Below are 24492 nucleotides of genomic sequence, written 5' to 3' on the forward strand. Positions count from 1 at the left end.
GTCTCTACAATCAGTGGAAACATCCTCTCTGCATCCACCTTGTCAAGTCCCCTCATAATCTTAAACGTTTCAATAAGATCACCTCTTATTCTTCTGAATTCCAATGAGTAGAGGCCCAACGTACTCAACCTTTCCTCATAAGTCAACCCCCTCATCTCCAGAATCAACCGAGTGAATCTTCTCTGAACTGCCTCCAAAGCAAGTATATCCTTTTGTAAATATGGAAACCAAAACTGCACACAGTATTCCAGGTGTGGCCTCACCAATACCCTGTATAGCTGTAGCAAGACTTCCCTGCTTTTATACTCCATCCCCTTTGCAATAAAGGCCAAGATTCCATTGGCCTTCCTGATCACTTGCTGTACCTGCATACTATTCTTTTGTGTTTCATGCACAAGTACCCCCAGTCCCGCTGTACTGCAGCACTTTGCAATCTTTCTCCATTTAAATAATAACTTGCTGTTTGATTTTTTTTCTGCCAAAGTGCATGACCTCTCACTTTCCAACATTATACTCCATCTACCAAGTTTTTGCCCACTCAGTTAGCCTGACTATGTCCTTTTGCAGATTTTTTGTGTCCTCTTCACACATTGCTTTTCCTCTCATCTTTGTATCGTCAGCAAACTTGGCTACGTTACACTCGGTCCCTTCTTCCAAGTCGTTAATATAGATTGTTGGTGAGTAAGTGCCGCTTGATAGCATTGGCGACGACACCTTCCATGACTTTGCTGATGATTGAGAGTAGACTGATGGGGCAGTAATTGGCCGGATTGGATTTGTCTTGCATTTTGTGTGCAGGACATACCTGGGCAGTTTTGCACATTGTCAGGTAAATGCCTGTGTTGAAGCTGTACTGGAACAGCTTGGCTAGAGGCACAGCTAGTTCTGGAGCACATATTTTCAGCACAACAGCCGGCATGTTGCCGGGGCCTATGGCCTTTGCTGTATCCAGTGCGCTCAACCATTTCTCGATATCAAGTGGAGTGAATTGAATTGGCTGAAGTCTGGCTTCTGTGATGGTGGGGACCTCATGAGGAGGCTGAGATTGAGCATCCACTTGGCACTTCTGGCTGAAGATGGTTGCAAACGCTTCAGCCTTGTCTTTTGCACTAACGTGCTGGGCTCCGCCAACATTGAGGATGGGAATATTCATGGAGCCTCCTCTACCCATTAGTTATTTAATTTTCCATCACCATTCACAACAGGATGTGGCAAGACTGCAGAGCTTTGATCTGATCCGTTGATTGTGGGATCGCCTAGCTCTATAGCATGCTGCTATCACTGTTTAGCATGCTTATAGTCCTGTGTTGCAGATTCCTCAGGTTGGCACCTCATTTTTAGGTTTGCCTGGTGCTACTCCTGGCATGCCCTTCTGCACTTCTCATTGAACCAGAGTTGGTTCCCTGGCTTGGTGGTAATTGTAGAGTGAGGGATATGCCGGGCCTTGAGGTTACAGATTGTGGTGGAATACAATTCTGCTGCTGCTGAAGGCCCACGGTGCCTCACGGATGCCCAGTCTTGAGTTGCAAGATCTGTTCTGAATCTATCCCATTAGCACTGTGGTAGTGCCACACAACACGATGGAGGGTGTCTTCAGTGTGAAGACCAGACTTTGTCTCCACAAGGACTGTGCGTTGGTCACTACTACAAATGCTGTCATGGACAGATGCATTTGCGACAGATAGATTGGTGGGGATGAGGTCAAGTAGGTTTTTCCCTCATGTTGGTTCCTTCGCCACCTGCTGCAAGCCCAGCCTGGCAGCTATGTCCTTCAGAACTTGGCCAGCTCGGTCAGTAGTAGTGCTACCAATCCACTCTTGGTGATGGACATTGCGGTCCCCCACCCAGAGCACAGTCTGTGTCCTTGCTACCCTCAGTGCTTCTTCCAAGTGGTGTTCAACATGGAGGAGTACTGATTCATCAGCTGTAAGTGGTGTTGAGCAGGAAGTTTCCTTGTCCATGCTTGAACTGAAGCCATGGGCCTTCATTGAGTCCAGAGTAAATGTTGAGAACACGCAGGGCCACTCCTTCCCGAATATACCACTGTGCTGCCACCCCTGGAGGCTGTGCTGCCGGTGGGACAGGACATGCCCAGGGATAGTGGTGAAGTCTGGGACATTGGCTGAAAGGTATGATTCTATGAGTATGACTATCAGGCTGTTGCTTGACTAGTCTGTGGAACAGCTCTCCCAATTCTGGCACAAGTCATAGAAACATAGAAAATAGGTGCAGGAGCAGGCCATTCGGCCCTTTGAGCCTGCACCACCATTCAATATCATGGCTGATCATGCAACTTCAGTACCCCACTCCTGCCTTCTCTCCATACCCCCTGATCCCTTTAGCTGTAAGGGCTACATCTAACTCCCTTTTGAATATATCCAATGAACTGGCCTTAACAACTTTCTGTGGTAGAGAATTCCACAGGTTCACCACTCTCTGGGTGAAAAAGTTTCTCCTCATCTCGGTCCTAGATGGCTTACCCCTTATCCTTAGACTGTGACCCCTGGTTCTGGACTTCCCCAACATTGGGAACATTCTTCCTGCATCTAACCTGTCCAATCCCATCAGAATTTTATATGTTTCTATGAGATCCCCTCTCATTCTTCTAAATTCTAGTGAATATAAGCCTAGTCGATCCAGTCTTCATATGTCAGTCCTGCCATCCTGGGAATAGTCTGGTGAACCTTCGCTGCACTCCATCAATAGAAAAAATGTCCTTCCTCAGATTAGGAGACCAAAACTGCACACAATACTCAAGGTGTGGTCTCACCAAGGCCTTGTACAACTGCAGTAAGACTCCCTGCTCCTATACTCAAAACCCCTTGCTATGAAGGCCAGCATGCCATTTGCTTTCTTTACTGCCTGCTGTACCTGCATGCCTACTTTCAATGACTGATGTACCATGACACCAGGTCTCGTTGCACCTCCCCTTTTACTAATCTGTCACCATTCAGATAATCTGCCTTCCTGTTTTTGCCACCAACGTGGATAACTTCACGTTTATCCACATTATACTGCATCTGCCATACATTTGCCTTCTTAACTAACCTGTCCAAGTCACCCTGCAGCCTCTTAGCATCCCCTCACAGCTCACACTGCCACCCAGCTTAGTGTCATCTGCAAACTTGGAGATATTACATTCAATTCCTTCGTCTAAATCATTAATATATATTGTAAATAACTGAGGTCCCAGCACTGAACATTGCGGTAGCCCACTAGTCTCTGCCTGCCATTCTGAAAAGTACCCTTTATTCCTACTCTTTGCTTCCTGTCTGCCAACCAGTTCTCTATCCACATCAATACATTACCCCCAATACCATGTGCCTTAATTTTGCACACTAATCTCTTGTGTGGGACCTTGTCAAAAGCCTTTTGAAAGTCCAAATACACCACATCCACTGGTTCTCCCTTGTCCACTCTACTAGTTACATCCTCAAAAAATTCCAGAAGATTTGTCAAGCATGATTTCCCTTTCATAAATCCATGCTGACTTGGACCGATCCTGTCACTGCTTTCTAAATGCGCTGCTATTACATCTTTAATAATTGATTCTAGCATTTTCCCCATTACTGATGTCAGTCTAACTGGTCTATAATTCCCTGTTTTCGTTCCCTCCTTTTTTAAAAAGTGGTGTTACATTAGTTACCTCCAGTCCATAGGAACTGATCCAGAATCTATAGAATGTTGGAAAATGACCACTAATGCATCCACTATTTCTAGGGCCACTTCCTTAGGTACTCTGAGATGCAGACATTCAGGCCCTGGGGATTTATCGGCCTTCAATCCCATCAATTTCCCAAACACCATTTCCTGACTAATAAGGATTTCTCTCAGTTCCCTCAGTTCCTCCTTCTCGCTAGACCCTTAGTCCCCTAGTATTTTCGGGAGGTTATTCGTGTCTTCCTTAGTGAAAACAGAACCAAAGTATTTGTTCAATTGGTCTGCTATTTCTTTGTTCCCCATTATGAATTCACCTGATTCTGACTGCAAGGGACTGATATTAGTCCCCAGATGTTAGTGAGGAGGACTTTGCAGGATCGACTGGGCTGGGTGTGCAGTGTCCAAAGCCGGTGTCTAGGTCCATGCTGGGTGATTGGTCTGGTTTTATTCTCATCATTGTTTTCCGTAGTGGTTTGCTACAACTGAGTGGTTTGCTCGGCCATTTCAGAATTGCAGTGAACATAAGTCGAAACATAGCCTCTGGGCAGTGACAGTCTAATTCCTCCTCTTTCCTCAATACTCTGCAATGTTTCTGTTGAGTACTTTAGATTTAAACATTCAAAAAACCTTCCTTTCTCTTTCGTTTTGCCCAAAGTTAGGGTTTGTTGTCTTTTAATATGAGTTAAACATTGATCATCTCTCCCAATTAAATGAGGCAAGTGGTTCACTTGACTGCTTCCTGACCAGCACTGTTATCATTATGATTGATACCATACATCAAAAACTTGATGCGTACTCAATTATGTAAATCATTGTGATATACAGTCAATTAATGTCTTGTGAATTTTGATTCTGGATCGTGCAGAGATGAACACACTGACATCCTTGCTGTGGCAGACTGGGGACAACGACTTTCTTTCTACCAACTGAGTGGCAAACAGGTATGTCTGGGAACATTTCCTGACCGTCTAAGGAAACGTCACAAATTGGAAAATGTGTGTTGTTCAGTTATTCAATCTGTATAAGAAAGAGGTCCATCTAGCAAGCGCTTTGTCCCTCCTGTCACGGTTCCTGTCACACTTTGGTGTCCCAAGAGTAGATATGCAGATTTCCTCCAGGTGATTGGCTCAAATTTCCTATTCATATAACAGTATCAAAATAAAAGTGATAAGATGTAGAATCTACCAATCAAACAGAAAGGATGTGGGCAAATAACCTTAAGGAGCCTAGTAAAGGTGTAATGAATCAGGCATGAATAATCAGCAAAATCCTACAAAAGAAGAAAGGAGAAGCTGAACTACATAAGAACATAAGAAATAGGAGCAGGAGTAAGCCACACGGCCCCTCGAGCGTGCTCCGCCATTCAATAAGATCATGGCTGATCTGATCATGGGCTCAGCTCCATTTCCCTACCCGCTCCCCATAACCCCTTATCCCTTTATCATCCAAATATATTTTGAAGTTCCTTTCAATAGTCATTTTCTTCCTCCAGCAAGTTCAGCAATTACACTTGGTATTTGTAAGAACACTGGGCTCAGTATACCGACAAATATAGGGCCAGAATTTTCTGTCAAAATAATGAGGCTGAAGGGATACCTTATTGAGGTGTATAAAATTATGAGGGACCTAGATAGAGTGAATAGGAAGGACCTATTTTCCTTAGCAGAAGGATCAACAACCAGGGGACCTAGATTTAAAGTAATTGGTAGGAGGTTTCGAAGGACTTTGAGGGGAAATTTCTTCACCCAGAGGGTGGTGGGGGTCTGGAACTCACTGCCTGAAAGGGTGGTAGAGGCAGAAACCCTCACCACATTTAAAAAGTATTTGGATATGCACTTGAAGTGCCGTAACCTACAGGGCTACAGACCAAGAGCTGGAATGTGGGATTAGGCTGGATAGCTCTTTGTCGGCCGGCACGGACACGATGGGCCAAAATGGCCTCCGTCCGTGCTGTAAATTTCTATGATTCTATGCTAATGGCGCTCACCGTTATTTATGGGTAAATGGTACAGTAACTTCAGGCAAGGAGCAGACATGCGGTAAAATATGAATCTAAAAGTTGCTGTCTGAGTTTTTCTCCCTTGTCCCCCCCACCCCTCCCAGCCAGGTCAATTTTTAAGTCCCAACTGCTGCCCCAGTGAGATCAGCTAATAGTACAGAACACAGATTGAACCTCGGACCTCCCTGTAATTGCCACAGCCATTGGGGCAAGCTTGAATTTTGAAAATATTCAAAGATTGCTCATAGCCATTTGTTTCAGAGTTGTCTGACATGTCTGCAATGATGTGCAGATCCTGCGGTATACTGGCCTCCTGCTGAGGACCACTCTTCATTCAACAAGACACCACTGCCTTCTGACTTTTGCAAAAAGTTTTATTTCATCGCCAACTACGTATCTTATGAAGTGGAACTGGGGGAACTTAATGAATGACAAAAATTAGAAGCAGTTGAATAAACTAGAAGCTTGCAATTTATGACATTTTGGTGTTTTTGCTCAGTTCGACCCTGCATTTTTATTGTCAAGTCCAGACTATTAAAACTGCAGACCCTATAATATAAAGTTATATTTTGACATTGTGCCTTGCTTTATTTGTTTGCAATGTTTTTGTAATGGTCTCTTGACCTTCATTAGATTTTCCCTTCCTGGTCAAAAGGGTGAGTTGGCAACTTGTTCCCAGACCTGGACCTGTGTGGCTCTTGACTCTGTCATAAGAGATGCACCAGAGTGTCCTGAAGTTTCTTCACCTTACCCTTCCCTGTTGGGAATCACATTGCCGGTGCTTTTTCCTGACCGCATAATGCAATCATAAAGGAAAACCTAATACACACTCAGCGAACCACATTACACCACCATCACACCGAGTGCGGAGCAGGCTCGAGGGGCCATATGGCCTAATCCTGCTATTTCTTATGTTCTTCCGTATGTATGCTGTAATGGCATAATGATACATAGCCCTCCATGCAACAGACATCTGAGTGGTGTATCTTTGCCTGCTATTGTTATACTATAGATTCTATAACATAGAAACATAGAAAATAGGTGCAGGAGTAGGCCATTCGGCCCTTCGAGCCTGCACCACCATTCAATAAGATCATGGCTGATCATTTCCTCAGTATCCCTTTCCTGCTTTCTCTCCATACCTGTTGATCCCTTTAGCCGTAAGGGCCATATCTAACTCCCTCTTGAATATATCCAATGAACTGGCATCAACAACTCTCTGCAGTAGGGAATTCCACAGGTTAACAACTCTCTGAGTGAAGAAGTTTCTCCTCATCTCAGTCCTAAATGGCCTACCCCTTATCCTAAGATTGTGTCCCCTAGTTCTGGACTTCCCCAACATCGGGAACATTCTTCCCGCATCTAACCTGTCCAGTCCCGTCAGAATCTTGTAAGTTTCTATGAGGTCCCCTCTCATCCTTCTGAACTCCAGTGTATAAAGGCCCAGTTGATCCCGTCTCTCCTCATATGTTAGTCCTGCCATCCCGGGAATCAGTCTGGTGAATCGTCGCTGCACTCCCTCAATAGCAAGAACGTCCTTCCTCAGATTAGGAGACCAAAACTGAACACAATATTCCAGGTGAGGCCTCACCAAGGCCCTGTGCAACTGCAGCAAGACCTCCCTGCTAAATCCCCTAGCTATGAAGGCCAACATACCATTTGCCGCCTTCACCGCCTGCTGTACCTGCATGTCAACTTTCAATGACTGATGAACCATGACACCCAGGTCTCGTTGCACCTCCCCTTTTCCTAATCTGCCGTCTTTCAGATAATATTCTGCCTTCGTGTTTTTGCCCTCAAAGTGGATAACCTCACATTTATCCACATTATACTGCATCTGCCATGCATTTGCCCACTCACCCAACCTGTCCAAGTCACCCTGCAGCCTTTTAGCGTCCTCCTTACAGCTCACACCGCCACCCAGTTTAGTGTCATCTGCAAACTTGGAGATATTACATTCAATTCCTTCATCTAAATCATTAATGTACATTGTAAAGAGCTGGGGTCCCAGCACTGAGCCCTGCGGCACTCAACTAGTCACTGCCTGCCATTCTGAAAAGGACCCGTTTATCCCAACTCTGCTTCCTGTCTGCCAACCAGTTCTCTATCCACATCAGTATATTACCCCCAATACCATGTGCTTTGATTTTGCACACCAATCTCTTGTGTGGGACCTTGTCAAAAGCCTTTTGAAAGTCCAAATACACCACAACCACTGGTTCTCCCTTGTCCACTCTACTAGTTACAGCCTCAAAAAATTCCAGAACATTTGTCAAACATGATTTCCCTTTCATAAATCCATGCTGACTTGGACCGATCCTATCAGTGCTTTCCAAATGCGCTGCTATTTCATCCTTAATAATTGATTCCAACATTTTCCCCACCACTGATGTCAGGCTAACTGGTCTATAATTACCCGCTTTCTCTCCCTCCTTTTTTAAAAAGTGGTCTTACATTAGCTACCCTCCAGTCGATAAGAACTGATCCCGAGTCGATAGACTGTTGGAAAATGATCACCAATGTATCCACTATTTCTAGGGCCACTTCCTTAAGTACTCTGGGATGCAGACTATCAGGCCCTGGGGATTTATCGGCCTTCAATCCCATCAATTTCCCTAACACAATTTCCTGCCTAATAAGGATATCCTTCAGCTCCTCCTTCTCACTAGACCCTCGGTCCCCTAGTACTTCCGGAAGGTTATTTGTGTCTTCCTTCGTGAAGACAGAACCAAAGTATTTGTTCAATTGGTCTGCCATTTCTTTGTTCTCCATTATAAATTCATCTGAATCCGACTGCAAGGGACCTACGTTTATCTTCACTAATCTTTTTCTCTTCACATATCAATAGAAGCTGTTGCAGTCAGTTTTTATGTTCCCGACAAGCTTCTTTTTGTACTCTATTTTCCCCCTCTTAATTAAACCCTTTGTCATGCTCTGCTGAATTCTATATTTCTTCCAGTCCTCAGGTTTGCTGCTTTTTCTGTCCAATTTATACACCTCTTCCTTGGATTTAACACTATCCTTAATTTCCCTTGTTAGCCACGGTTGAGCCACCTTCCCCGTTTTATTTTTACTCCATAAGAACATAAGAATTAGGAACAGGAGTAGGCCATCTAGCCCCTCGAGCCTGCTCCGCCATTCAATAAGATCATGGCTGATCTGGTCGTGGACTCAGCTCCACTTAACCGCCCTCTCCCCGTAACCCTTAATTCCCTTATTGGTTAAAAATCTATCTATCTTTGACTTGAAAACATTCAATGAGTTAGTCTCAACTGCTTCCTTGGGCAGAGAATTCCACAGATTCACGACCCTCTGGGAGAAGAAATTCTTTCTCAACTCGGTTTTAAATTGGCTTCTCCGTATTTTGAGGCTGTGCCCCCTAGTTCTAGTCTCCCCTACCAATGGAAACAACCTCTCTGCCTCTATCTTGTCTATCCCTTTCATGATTTTAAATGTTTCTATAAGATCACCCCTCATCCTTCTGAACTCCAACGAGTAAAGACCCAGTCTACTCAATCTATCATCATAAGGTAACCCCCTCATTTCTGGAATCAGCCTAGTGAATCGTCTCTGTACCCCTTCCAAAGCTAGTATATCCTTCCTTAAGTAAGGTGACCAAAACTGCACGCAGTACTCTAGGTGCGGCCTCACCAATACCCTATACAGTTGCAGGGATGTACAATTGCTGAAGTTCATCCAGGTGATCTTTAAATGTTTGCCATTGCCTATCCACCGTCAACCCTTTAAGTATCATTTGCCAGTGTATTCTAACCAATTCACGCCTCAAACCATCGAAGTTACCTTTCCCTAAGATCAGGACCCTAATTTCTGAATTAACTGTGTCACTCTCCATCCTAATAAAGAATTCTACCATGTTATGGTTGCTCTTCCCCAAGGGGTCTCACACAACAAGATTGCTAATTAGTCCTTTCTCATTACACATCACCCAGTCTAGGATAGCCAGCTCCCTGGTTGGTTCCTCGACATATTGGTCTAGAAAACCATCCCTAATACACTCCAGGAAATCCTCCTCCACTGCATTGCTACCAGTTTGGTTAGCCCAATCAATATGTAGATTAAAGTCACCCATGATAACTGCTGTACCTTTATTGCACGCATCTCTAATTTCTTGTTTGATGCTGTCCCCATCCTCATTACTACTGTTTGGTGGTCTGTACACAACTCCCACTAGCGTTTTCTGCCCTTTCGTAGTCCGTAGCGCCACCCATACCGATTCCACATCATCCAAGCTAATGTCCTTCCTTACAATTGCATTAATTTCCTCTTTAACCAGCAACATCACCCCACCTCCTTTTCCTTTCTGTCTATCCTTCCTAAATGTTGAATACTCGTGAATGTTGAGTGCCCAGCCTTGGTCACCCTAGAGCCATGACTCCGTGATGCCAATTACATCATATATGTTAATTGCTATATGCGCAGTTAATTCGTCCACCTTATTCTGAATACTCCTCGGATTGAAACACAGAGCCTTCAGTTTGTCTTTTTACCATCCTTTGCCCCTTTAGAATTTTGCTATAATGTGGCCTTTTTTGCTTTTTGCCTTGGGTTTCTCTGCCCTCCACTTTTACTTTTCTTCTTTCTATCTTTTGCTTCTGCCCCCATTCTACTTCCCTCTGTATCCCTGCATCGATTCCCATCCCCCTGCCATATTAGTTTAACCCCTCCCCCAACAGCACTAGCAAAACACTCCCCCCAGGACATTGGTTCCGGTCCTGTCCAGCTGAAGACCGTCCGGTTTGTACTGGTCCCATCTCCCTCAGAACCGGTTCCAATGTCTCTGGAATTTGAATCCCTCCCTTCTGCACCACTCCTCAAGCCACGTATTCATCTGAGCTATCCTGCGATTCCTACTCTGACTAGTACGTGGCACTGGTTGCAATCCTGAGATTACTACTTTTGAGGTCCTACTTTTTCATTTAGCTCCGAGCTCCCTAAATTCGTCTTGCAGGACCTCATCCCATTTTTTACCTATATCGTTGGTACCTATATGCACCACGACAACTGGCTGTTTACCCTCCCCCTTCAAAATGTCCTGCACCCGCTCCAAGATGTCCAAGGTCCTTGACCCTTGCATCAGGGAGGCAACATACCATCCTGGAGTCTCGTTTGCGGCTGCAGGAACGCCTGTCTATTCCTCTTACAATTGAATCCCTAATCACTATCGCTCTCCCACTCTTTTTTCCTGCCCTCCTGTGCAGCAGAGCCATCCACGGTGCCATGGACTTGGCTGCTGCTGCCCTCCCCTGATTAGTCGTCCCCCTCAACAGTACCCAAAGCGGTGTATCTGTTTTGCAGGGGGATGACCTCAGGGGACACCTGCACTACCTTCCTTCCACTGCTCTTCCTGTTGGTCACCCATCCCCAATTTGGCTGTGTGACCTTTACTTGCGATAAGACCAACTCACTAAACGTGCTATTCACGTCATTCTCAGCATCCTGGATGCTCCAGAGTTCATCCACCCGCAGCTCCAGTGCCGCAATGCGGTCTGTCAGGAGCTGCAGCCGGATACATTTCCCGCAAATGTAGTCGTCAGGGACACTGGAAGCGTCCCTGACTTCCCACATAGTACAGGAGGAGCATAACAAGTGTCCGAGCTCTCCTGCCATGACTTAACCCCTAGATTAACTTAATTTGGCAACAATAATGCTAAAGGTTACTTACTGATAAAGAAAAGAAAAATAAAAAACTACTCACCAATCACCAGCCAATCACTTACCCACTTGGCTGTGATGTCACCTTTCGATTTCTTTCTACTTCTTTTTTGCCTTCTCTCCCTGCTGCAGCTGCACCAGCTGGGCCTTCATAGGCCGCTCCGACGTCCCTGAACTCCTGCCTCTCCGACTGCAGCCGCCTCTCGACTGCCGTTGGGCCTTTATAGGCCGCTCTGACGTCCCCGAACCTCTTGCTGTGACGTCACACTTAGTTTTCTTTTCCTCCCAGGTCGGGGAGTCAGCACTGGTGGGGAAAACAAGACAAAGCAACACCTCCCGTTCTCAATTGCCCAAACTCTCCCACTTACCAAACTCTTACCTTTGCACTCTGACTTTGCACGCTGCACTCTGAGCAAGACTGCACCAAGCCCCCTCTTTTTATGCTGTTCCTGGCTGACTCACCACTGGCCTATTTAGGGAACCAGTTTTACTAGCTCTCCAATTAACTAAGCTAGCTTGCTTGTTTGTCTCTGCTTAAACCGACAAGAATCCTATCTGTTTAATATTGCAATTTTACTTAAACTTGTAATCTTATTTTACCTTTAGAAGCTACTAGAATTGTCACTAGTAATTTACACCAACCTTGAAATGGTTTAAAAGGGGATAACCCTTAAAGTTCTCCCACTTACCAAACTCTTACCTTTGCACTCTGACCTGCCGATGCACTCCCAGACAGAATTCATATCTGAATACAGAGAAACATAGAAAATAGGTGCAGGAGTAGGCCATTCGGCCATTCGAGCCTGCACCACCATTCAATAGGATCATGGCTGATCATTCCCTCGTACCCCTTTCCTGTTTTCACTCCATGCCCCTTGATCCACTTAGCCGTAAGGGCCACATCTAACTCCCTCTTGAATATATCCAATGAACTGGCATCAACACCTCTCTGCGGCAGGGAATTCCACAGGTTAACAACTCTCTGAGTGAAGAAGTTTCTCCTCATTTCAGTCCTAAATGGCCTACCCCTTATCCTAAGACTGTGTCCCTTGGTTCTGGACCTCCCCAACATTGGGAACAATCTACCCGCATCTAACCTGTCCCGTCCCGTCAGAATCCTGTATGTTTCTATGAGATCCCCTCTCATCCTTCTAAACTCCAATGTAAAAAGGCCCAGTTGATCCAGTCTCTCCTCATATGTCAGTCCAGCCATCCCTGGAATCAATCTGGTGAACCTTTGCTGCACTCCCTCAATAGCCAGAATGTCCTTTCTCAGATTAGGAGACCAAAACTGAACACAATATTCCAGGTGAGGCCTCACCAAGGCCCTGTACAAATGCAGTAAGACCTCCCTGCTCCTATACTCAAATCCCCTAGCTATGAAGGCCAACATAACATTTGCCTTCTTTACCGCCTGCTGTATTGTATGCCAACTTTCATAGAAACATAGAAAATAGGTGCAGGAGTAGGTCATTCGGCCCTTCGAGCCTGCACCGCCATTCAATGAGTTCATGGCTGAACATGTAACTTTAGTACCCCATTCCTGCTTTCTCGCCATACCCCTTGATCCCCCTAGTAGTAAGGACTACATCTAACTCCTTTTTTGAATATATTTAGTGAATTGGCCTCAACAATTTTTTGTGGTAGAGAATTCCACAGGTTCACCACTCTCTGGGTGAAGAAGTTTCTCCTCATCTTGGTTCTAAATGGCTTATCCTTTATCCTTAGACTGTGACACCTGGTTCTAGATTTCCCCAACATTGGGAACATTCTTCTTCATCAATGACCGATGAACCATTATACCCAGGTCTCGTTGCACCTCCCCTTTTCCTAATCTGCTACCATTCAGATAATATTCTGTCTTCGCGTTTTTGCCCCCAAAGTGGATAACCTCACATTTATCCACATTATACTGCATCTGCCATGCATTTGCCTAACCTGTCTAAGTTACCCTGAAGCCTCTTAGCGTCACCCTCACAGCTCACACTGCCACCCAGTTTAGTGTCATCAACAATCGGAACCAATGTCCTCGGGGGAGTGTTTGCTAGTGGTGTTGGGGAGGAGTTAAACTAATATGGCAGGGGGATGGGAACCAATACAGGGAGATAGAGGGAAACAAAAAGGAGGCAAAAACAAAAGACAGAAAGGAGATGAGGAAAAGTGGAGGGCAGAGAAACCCAAGGCAAAGAACAAAAAGGGCCATTGTACAGCAAAATTCTAAAAGGACAGAGGGTGTTAAAAAAACAAGCCTAAAGGCTTTGTGTCTTAATGCAAGGAGTATCCGCAATAAGGTGGATGAATTAACTGTGCAAATAGATGTTAACAAATATGATGTGATTGGGATTACGGAGACGTGGCTCCAGGATGATCAGGGCTGGGAACTCAACATCCAAGGGTATTCAACATTCAGGAAGGATAGAATAAAAGGAAAAGGAGGTGGGGTAGCATTGCTGGTTAAGGAGGAGATTAAGGCAATAGTTAGGAAGGACATTAGCTTGGATGATGTGGAATCTATATGGGTAGAGCTGCAGAACACCAAAGGGCAAAAAACGTTAGTGGGAGTTGTGTACAGACCTCCAAACAGTAGTAGTGATGTTGGGGAGGGCATCAAACATGAAATTAGGGGTGCGTGCAATAAAGGTGCAGCAGTTATAATGGGTGACTTTAATATGCACATAGATTGGGCTAACCAAACTGGAAGCAATACGGTGGAGGAGGATTTTCTGGAGTGCATAAGGGATGGTTTTTTAGACCAATATGTCGAGGAACCAACTAGGGGGGAGGCCATCTTAGACTGGGTGTTATGTAATGAGAGAGGATTAATTAGCAATCTCGTTGTGCGAAGCCCCTTTGGGGAAGAGTGACCATAATATGGTGGAATTCTGCATTAGGATGGAGAATGAAACAGTTAATTCAGAGACCATGGTCCAGAACTTAAAGAAGGCTAACTTTGAAGGTATGAGGCGTGAATTGGCTGGGATGGATTGGCGAATGATACTTAAGGGGTTGACTGTGGATGGGCAATGGCAGACATTTAGAGACCGCATGGATGAACTACAACAATTGTACATTCCTGTCTGGCATAAAAATAAAAAAGGGAAGGTAGCTCAACCGTGGCTATCAAGGGAAATCAGGGATAGTATTAAAGCCAAGGAAGTGGCATGCAAATTGGCCAGAAATAGCAGCGAACCTGGGGACTGGGAGAAATTTAGAACTCAGCAGAGGAGGACAAAGGGTTTGATTAGGGCAGGGAAAATGGAGTATGAGAAGAAGCTTGCAGGGAACATTAAGACGGATTGCAAAAGTTTCTATAGATATGTAAAGAGAAAAAGGTTAGTAAAGACAAACGTAGGTCCGCTGCAGTCAGAATCAGGGGAAGTCATAACGGGGAACAAAGAAATGGTGGACCAATTGAACAAGTACTTTGGTTCGGTATTCACGAAGGAGGACACGAACAACCTTCCGGTTATAAAAGGGGTCGGGGGGTCTAGTAAGGAGGAGGAACTGAGGGAAATCCTTATTAGCCGGGAAATTGTGTTGGGGAAATTGATGGGATTGAAGGCCGATAAATCCCCAGGGCCTGATGGACTGCATCCCAGAGTACTTAAGGAGGTGGCCTTGGAAATAGTGGATGCGTTGACAGTCATTTTCCAACATTCCATTGACTCTGGATCAGTTCCTATGGAGTGGAGGGTAGCCAATGTAACCCCACTTTTTAAAAAAGGAGGGAGAGAGAAAACAGGGAATTATAGACCGGTCAGCCTGACATCGGTAGTGGGTAAAATGATGGAATCAATTATTAAGGATGTCATAGCAGTGCATTTGGAAAGAGGTGACATGATAGGTCCAAGTCAGCATGGATTTGTGAAAGGGAAATCATGCTTGACAAATCTTCTGGAATTTTTTGAGGATGTTTCCAGTAGAGTGGACAAGGGAGAACCAGTTGATGTGGTATATTTGGACTTTCAGAAGGCGTTCGACAAGGTCCCACACAAGAGATTGATGTGCAAAGTTAGAGCACATGGGATTGGGGGTAGTGTACTGACATGGATTGAGAACTGGTTGTCAGACAGGAAGCAAAGAGTAGGAGTAAATGGGTACTTTTCAGAATGGCAGGCAGTGACTAGTGGGGTACCGCAAGGTTCTGTGCTGGGGCCCCAGCTGTTTACACTGTACATTAATGATTTAGACGAGGGGATTAAATGTAGTATCTCCAAATTTGCGGATGACACTAAGTTGGGTGGCAGTGTGAGCTGCGAGGAGGATGCTGTGAGGCTGCAGAGCGATTTGGATAGGTTAGGTGAGTGGGAAAATGCATGGCAGATGAAGTATAATGTGGATAAATGTGAGGTTATCCACTTTGGTGGTAAAAACAGAGAGACAGACTATTATCTGAATGGTGACAGATTAGGAAAAGGGGAGGTGCAAAGAGAACTGGGTGTCATGGTACATCAGTCATTGAAGGTTGGCATGCAGGTGCAGCAGGCGGTTAAGAAAGCAAATGGCATGTTGGCCTTCATAGCAAGGGGATTTGAGTGCAGGGGCAGGGAGGTGTTGCTACAGTTGTACAGGGCATTGGTGAGGCCACACCTGGAGTATTGTGTACAGTTTTGGTCTCCTAACCTGAGGAAGGACATTCTTGCTATTGAGGGAGTGCAGCGAAGGTTCACCAGACTGATTCCCGGGATGGCGGGACTGACCTATCAAGAAAGACTGGATCAACTGGGCTTGTATTCACTGGAGTTCAGAAGAATGAGAGGGGACCTCATAGAAACATTTAAAATTCTGACGGGGTTAGACAGGTTAGATGCAGGAAGAATGTTCCCAATGTTGGGGAAGTCCAGAACCAGAGGTCACAGTCTAAGGATAAGGGGTAAGCCATTTAGGACCGAGATGCGGAGGAACTTCTTCACCCAGAGAGTGGTGAACCTGTGGAATTCTCTACCACAGAAAGTTGTTGAGGCCAATTCACTAAATATATTCAAAAAGGAGTTAGATGAGGTCCTTACTACTAGGGGGATCAAGGGGTATGGCGAGAAAGCAGGAATGGGGTACTGAAGTTGAATGTTCAGCCATGAACTCATTGAATGGCGGTGCAGGCTAGAAGGGCCGAATGGCCTACTCCTGCACCTATTTTCTATGTTTCTATGTTTCTATGTTACACTCAATTCCTTCATCCAAATCATTGATGTATATTGTAAAGAGCTGGGGTCCCAGCATTGAGCCCTGCGGCACTCCACTAGTTACTGCTAGCCATTCTGAAAAGGACCCGTTTATACCGACTCGCTGCTTCCTGTCTGCCAACCAGTTCTCTATCCACGTCAGTATATTACCCCCAATACCATGTGCTTTGATTTTGCACACCAATCTCTTGTGTGGGACCTTGTCAAAAGCCTTTTGAAAATCCAAATACACCACATCCACTAGTTCTCCCTTGTCCACTCTACTAGTTACATCCTCAAAAAATTCCAGAAGATTTGTCAAACATGATTTCCCTTTCATAAATCCATGCTGACTTGGACCGATCCTATCAGTGCTTTCCAAATGCGCTGCTATTTCATCCTTAATAATTGATTCCAACATTTTCCCCACCACTGATGTCAGGCTAACTGGTCTATAATTACCCGCTTTCTCTCCCTCCTTTTTTAAAAAGTGGTGTTACATTAGCTACCCTCCAGTCGATAAGAACTGATCCCGAGTCGATAGACTGTTGGAAAATGATCACCAATGTATCCACTATTTCTAGGGCCACTTCCTTAAGTACTCTGGGATGCAGACTATCAGGCCCTGAGGATTTATCGGCCTTCAATCCCATCAATTTCCCTAACACAATTTCCTGCCTAATAAGGATATCCTTCAGCTCCTCCTTCTCACTAGACCCTCGGTCCCCTAGTACTTCCGGAAGGTTATTTGTGTCTTCCTTCGTGAAGACAGAACCAAAGTATTTGTTCAATTGGTCTGCCATTTCTTTGTTCTCCATTATAAATTCATCTGAATCCGACTGCAAGGGACCTACGTTTATCTTCACTAATCTTTTTCTCTTCACATATCAATAGAAGCTGTTGCAGTCAGTTTTTATGTTCCCGACAAGCTTCTTTTTGTACTCTATTTTCCCCCTCTTAATTAAACCCTTTGTCATGCTCTGCTGAATTCTATATTTCTTCCAGTCCTCAGGTTTGCTGCTTTTTCTGTCCAATTTATACACCTCTTCCTTGGATTTAACACTATCCTTAATTTCCCTTGTTAGCCACGGTTGAGCCACCTTCCCCGTTTTATTTTTACTCCATAAGAACATAAGAATTAGGAACAGGAGTAGGCCATCTAGCCCCTCGAGCCTGCTCCGCCATTCAATAAGATCATGGCTGATCTGGTCGTGGACTCAGCTCCACTTAACCGCCCTCTCCCCGTAACCCTTAATTCCCTTATTGGTTAAAAATCTATCTATCTTTGACTTGAAAACATTCAATGAGTTAGTCTCAACTGCTTCCTTGGGCAGAGAATTCCACAGATTCACGACCCTCTGGGAGAAGAAATTCTTTCTCAACTCGGTTTTAAATTGGCTTCTCCGTATTTTGAGGCTGTGCCCCCTAGTTCTAGTCTCCCCTACCAATGGAAACAACCTCTCTGCCTCTATCTTGTCTATCCCTTTCATGATTTTAAATGTTTCTATAAGATCACCCCTCATCCTTCTGAACTCCAACGAGTAAAGACCCAGTCTACTCAATCTATCATCATAAGGTAACCCCCTCATTTCTGGAATCAGCCTAGTGAATCGTCTCTGTACCCCTTCCAAAGCTAGTATATCCTTCCTTAAGTAAGGTGACCAAAACTGCACGCAGTACTCTAGGTGCGGCCTCACCAATACCCTATACAGTTGCAGGGATGTACAATTGCTGAAGTTCATCCAGGTGATCTTTAAATGTTTGCCATTGCCTATCCACCGTCAACCCTTTAAGTATCATTTGCCAGTGTATTCTAACCAATTCACGCCTCAAACCATCGAAGTTACCTTTCCCTAAGATCAGGACCCTAATTTCTGAATTAACTGTGTCACTCTCCATCCTAATAAAGAATTCTACCATGTTATGGTTGCTCTTCCCCAAGGGGTCTCACACAACAAGATTGCTAATTAGTCCTTTCTCATTACACATCACCCAGTCTAGGATAGCCAGCTCCCTGGTTGGTTCCTCGACATATTGGTCTAGAAAACCATCCCTAATACACTCCAGGAAATCCTCCTCCACTGCATTGCTACCAGTTTGGTTAGCCCAATCAATATGTAGATTAAAGTCACCCATGATAACTGCTGTACCTTTATTGCATGCACCCCTAATTTCTTGTTTGATGCTGTCCCCAACCTTACTACTACTATTTGGTGGTCTGTACACAACTCTCACTAGTGTTTTCTGCCCCTTGGTATTCTGCAGCTCCACCCATACCGATTCCACATCATCCAAGCTAATGTCCTTTCTTACTATTGCAATAATAACCAGCAATGCCACCTCCTTTCTATCTATCCTTTCTAAATGTTGAATACCCCTGGATGTTGAGTTCCCAGCCTTGGTCACCCTAAAGCCATGTCTCCGTGATGCCAATTGCACCCGTTAACTGCTATCTGCTGTTTTAATATTCTTCTTTGGCTTTAAATTTTAGTTGTCTGCCCCCCATTTTGTTAAGTTACCATCCCTCCCCACCACACCCATCATGGTACACTTGCTGAGAGAGAGGGTAGATGGCCTTCTATCTCTCTGCTTATGTCATTCTCTAACCAGGCCATTGCAAGATGTGTAACATTGCTCAGTGCTGAGTATAGTGGGCATGTTACTGGACAAGTAATGCAGAGGCCTGGACTAATAATCCGGAGATGGGAGTTAAAATTCTACCATGATAGTTGGGGAACTTAAATTCAGCTAATTAAATAAATCTGGAACAAAAAGCTAGTATCAGTAATGGTGATCATGTAACTACCGGATTCTTGTAAAAACCCATCTGGTTCACTAATGCCCTTTAGGGAAGGAAACCTGTTGTCCTGACTTGGTCTGGCCTATATGTGACTCTTGTTGACACTTAACTGCCCTCTGAAATGGCCTAGAAATCAACTCAGTTGTGTCAAAAAACATAATAAGAATAAAACTGTATGGACCACTCCGCCATCTGATTCGGACACGACAAAGGCACACCCAGCCCAATCGACCAGTAAAATCCTCCTCGCTAACATCTGGAGATGTGGCAAAATTGGGAGAGCAGTCCCACAGACTAGTCAAGCAACAACCTGACATAGCCATGCTCACAGAATCATGCTTTTCAGCCAACATCCTCCATCACCATCCCTGGATTTATTCTGTCCCAAAGGCAGGATAGACCCATCAGAGGTTGCAGCGCAGTGATATTCAGTCAGGAGGGAATGGCTCTGGGAGTCCTCAACATTGACTTTGAGCCCATGAAATCTCATAGTATCAGGTCAAGGAAACCTGATTACCACCTACCGTCCTCCCTCAGCTGATGAATCAGTACACCTCCATGTTGAACACCACTTGGAAGAAGCATTGAGTGTAGCAAGGGCACAGAATGTCCTCTGGGTGGAGACTTCAATATCCATCACCAAGAGTGGCTCACTACTGACCGAGCTGGCTGAGTCCTGAAGCCAGATTGGGCTTGTGGCAGGTGCTGAGTGAACCAACATGAGGGAAATACCTACTTGACCTCGACATCACCAATCTACCTGTCGCAGATGCATCTGTCTGTGACAGCATAGGTAGCAGTGATCACCGCACAGTCATTGTGGAGACAAAGTCCTGCCTTCACACTGAGGACACCTTCCATTGTGTTGTGTGGCACTACCACCGTGCTAAATGGGATAGATTCAGGACAGATTTAGCATCTCAAAATTGAGCATCCATGAGGCACTGTGGGCCATCAACAGCAGCAGAATTGTATTCCACCACAATCTGTAACCTCATGGCCCGGCATATCCCTTACTCTACCATTACCACAAAGCAGGCGCCTAACCCCGGTTCATTGAGGAGTGTAGAAGAGCATGCCAGGAGCAGCACCAGGTGTCCCTAAAAATGAAGTGCCAACCTGGTGAAGCTATAAGACAGCTAAGCATCGGGAGCCACATGCTATAGATAGAGCTAAGCGATCCCACAACCAATGGATCAGATCAAAGCTCTGCAGTCCTGCCATATCCAGTCATGAATGGTGGTGGACAATTAAACAACTAATGGGTGGAGGAGGCTCCATGCTGGGTCCTCGTGCTGGGTTCCACCAGCATTGAGTGTAAAAGACAAGGCTAAGGCGTTTGCAACCATTTTCAGCCAGCAGTGCCGAGTGGATGATCCATATTCGCCTCCTCTTGAGGACCCCACCATTGGTCTTCAGCCAATTCGATTCACTCCACGTGATATCAAGAAACGGCTGAGCGCGCTTGGTACGGCAAAAGCTATGGGCCCCCGAAAAAGTCTTGGCTGTAGTGCTGAAGATTTGTGCTCCAGAACTAGTCGCGCATCTAGCCAAGCTGTTCCAGTACACTGGCATCTATCTGACAATGTGGAAAATTGCCAGGTATGCCCTGTTCACAAAAAACAGGACAAATCCAATCCAGCCAATTATCGCCACAACAGCTCACTCTCGATCATCAGCAAAGTGATGGACGGTGTTGACAACAATTCTAACACACAGCACTTGCTCTCCAATAACCTGCTAACTGATGCCCAGTTTGGGTTTGGCCAGGATCACTTGGTGCCAAACCTCATTGCAAACTTGGTGAAAACATAAAAGAACAGAATTCCATAGGTATAGTCAGAGAGACTGCCCTTGACATAGAAACATAGAAAGGAGGCCATTTCGGCTCATCGTGTCTGCGCAGCCGACAAAAAGCCACACGGCCCACCGTCAGCAGCCCTGAAGGTTACATATAAACCTATGAACATTGAACAATGGCAGAAAGGTAAAGAGCATCCGCCCCACACAACTGCGATACCCTATGTATTGCAACATTTTACACTCCACCCCAACCGGAGCAATGCGATCTCCCAGGAGGGAAAAACCAGATAAAAACTCCGGCCAATTGGGGGAAAATAAATCTGGGAAAATTCCTCTCCAACCCATCCAGGCGACTGAAACTAGTCCAAGGGATCACCCTGGCCTTATTCGATTCCCTGCAGTACTAACCATTGTATCTGCGCCAGCCAACAAGAGGTTATCCAGTCTAATCCCAATTACCAGCTCCAGGTCTGTAACCCTGCAGGTTACGGTACTTCAAGTGCTCATCTAAGCACCTTTTAAATGTGGTGAGGGTTTCTGCATCCACCACCCTTCCAGGCAGCGAGTTCCAGGGTCTCACAACACTCTGCGTGAAGAAGCTTCCCCTCAAATCTCCTCTAAACCTTCCACCAACCACCTTAAAACTATGCCTCCTCGTAACTGACCCTTCCACCAAGGGAAATCGGCCCTTGCTATCCACTATATCCAGGCCCCTCAAAATTTTATACACCTCAATGAGGTCTCCTCTCAGCCTCCTCTGTTCCAAGGAGAACAAACCCAGCCTCCCCCATCACATTCAATGGCATTGCCATCGTTGAATACCCCCATCAACATTCTGGGGGTCACCATTGACCCAGATATCAAGGCAGCATTTGACCGAGTGTTGCACCAATGAGCCCGAGTAAAATTGAAGTCTGTGGATCACGGGGAAAATATTTCACTGGCTGGAGTCATCTCCAATGTTCCCTTTAAGCTGCGTGGCCATGCAGCGCCCCAGGGATCTCGTGCAGCCGGCTTACTGGCTTTTCAATGCAAAAACCACACATGCTGGCATTTTCTATGGGCCTTGCAGCATGGCACCAAAAAGAATTACTGTGTACATTGGTCACACCAAGCATAAAGGTTGTGGTTATTGGAGGACAATCATCTTGTTGCAGGAGTTCCTCAGGGCAACATCCTAAGCCAAACCATCTTCAGCTGCTTCGTCAATGACCTTCCCTCCATCATAAGGTCGCTGATGACTGCACAGTGTTCAGTTCCATTCACAATTCCTCAGAAAATGATGCAGTCCATGCCCACATGTTGCAAGACCTGGTCAACATCCAGGCCTGGGCTGATAAGTGGCAAGTAATATTTGTGCCACACAAGTGTCAAGTCGTGACCATCTCCAACAAGAGAGAGTCTAACCACCTCCCCCATCACATTCAATGGCATTGCCATCGTTGCATACCCCCACCATCAACATCCTAGGGGTCAACATTGACCAGAAACTTAACTGGACCAGCCACATAAATACTGTGACTAAAATAGCAGGTCAGAGGCTGGGTATTCTGCGACAAGTGTCTCACCTCCTGACTCCCCAAAGCCTTTCCACCATCTACAAGGCGCAAGTCAGGAGTGTGATAGAATACTCTCCATTTGCCTGGATGAGTGCAGCTCCAACAACACTCAAGAAACTCGACACAATCCAGCAAAAAGCAGCCCGCTTGATTTGCACCCCATCCACCGCCTTCAACATTCACTCCCTCCACCGGCGCACCGTGGCTGCAGTGTGTACCATCTACAAGATGCACTGCAGCAACTCGCCAAGGCTTCTTCGGCAGCACCTCCCAAACCCACGACCTCTACTGCCTAGGAGGAAATGGGCAGCAGGTGCATGGGAACACTACCACCTACATGTTCCCCTCCAAGTCATACACCATCCTGACTTGGAAATATATCGCTGATCCTTCATTGTTGCCGGGTCAAAATCCTGCAACTCCCTCGCTAACAGCACTGTGGGAATACCTTCACCACATAGAGTGCAGCGGCTCAAGGCGGCTCACCATCATCTTCTCGAGGGCAATTAGTGATGGGCAATAATTGCCGGCCTTGCCAGTGACGCTCATGTCCCGTGAATGAATAAACAAAATAATATCACCTCATCCTTATGAATGCCACTCTTACACCCCGCTACAATGGTACTCCACAGTAACTACGCTTCAGAAGTATTACGTTGGCTGTAAAGTGCTTTGGGACTTCTGAGGTTGTGAAAGGTGCTATATCAAGGCAAGTCTTTCTGTTTTTCCACTGCACAGGCCAATTAGTGAGAACTACACAGATTAACATTAAAAGCTGGGGTTCTTGGATGCAGCTTTAACATACTGTAATAATTGTTTAAATTGTGCTATGCAGTATTAGTAATGAGCACAGGAACAAATTCAGATTACTGGTAACATCTTTGTTAATGTAATGGATAGTGTAAATTTAGGGTGATTTCAATCCATGAGTTTAATTCTTGCAACTTGCTGCTGATAAACTGCATTAATCCTCACAGCTATTTCCATGTAAGCTATGTAGGTTGACAATAGCCTGCGGGCACACAATAAGCTGCTTTGTTTTAAATGTATGGAACTTTAGTTAGTGGGAATTATCATAAGCTGATTAATTATACTTTGAAATATTGTTTTTCTTCTGTGAATTTAAATTCTTAAAAACTAGATTGCTTAATGTTGAAAAGCTGCACCAACTGAATTTGATTATGTTTTGCAAAATACCGAATTGTATCTGAATTCCAGATTGGAAAAGACCGGGCACTGAATTTTGACCCCTGCTGTGTCAGCTACTTCACAAAAGGAGAGTATATTGTGATGGGAGGCTCCGATAAGCAAGTGTCTTTGTACACGAAAGATGGGGTTCGTCTCGGTAGCATTGGAGAACAGCAATCCTGGGTGTGGACCTGCAGAGTGAAGCCAGACTCCAATTATGTTGTAAGATCCTCTTTGGTTCATCTTTGATAGATGTCAGTCTTTGTGCACACTTAAGGCTGTGTAGTTGATACACCTCCAATCTCTTTTGTAATAATAATGCAAAAGATTTGATTCGTCCAGCAGAATTCTTGAGATCATCTGTTGTCCTGTATGATAGCATATTCTGGATGTCTAGTGGTTTGAAGTCCATAGTGAAAACCTTCAACAGATTTCAAAACTGAATGCTCATCCTTTTGCTTCTGCCAGTATATACAGTGAAACCATACTAAAAGATTTCCTTTTCAAACTCATCCAATCCCTTAAAGAAACAGTGACCTGGAAATTCAGCCGAGCAGCGCCTGTTTTAAGGTGTCTCAATTGCCTCTTAAGCCTCCAGTATGGCGGGGAGGAAGAACACATTCATTACGAACCAGAAATGCACCACCC

At 45.2% G+C, this 24492-nt stretch overlaps 1 protein-coding gene across 2 annotated transcripts in view; it reads left to right on the forward strand.

Moving 5' to 3' along the window:
* Positions 1 to 24492, forward strand: part of ift122 (intraflagellar transport 122 homolog (Chlamydomonas)) — a 186278-nt gene that overhangs the window by 20973 nt on the left and 140813 nt on the right. For both annotated transcript variants that reach the window (XM_070895828.1, XM_070895829.1), the window contains exons 8-9: positions 4526 to 4601; positions 23875 to 24066. In XM_070895828.1, the coding sequence (XP_070751929.1) occupies positions 4526 to 4601; positions 23875 to 24066 (268 nt within the window). The remainder of the gene's footprint in view (positions 1 to 4525; positions 4602 to 23874; positions 24067 to 24492) is intronic.

Source organism: Pristiophorus japonicus, chromosome 12 (genome assembly GCF_044704955.1).
Source record: "Pristiophorus japonicus isolate sPriJap1 chromosome 12, sPriJap1.hap1, whole genome shotgun sequence".
Taxonomy (NCBI): domain Eukaryota; kingdom Metazoa; phylum Chordata; class Chondrichthyes; family Pristiophoridae; genus Pristiophorus; species Pristiophorus japonicus.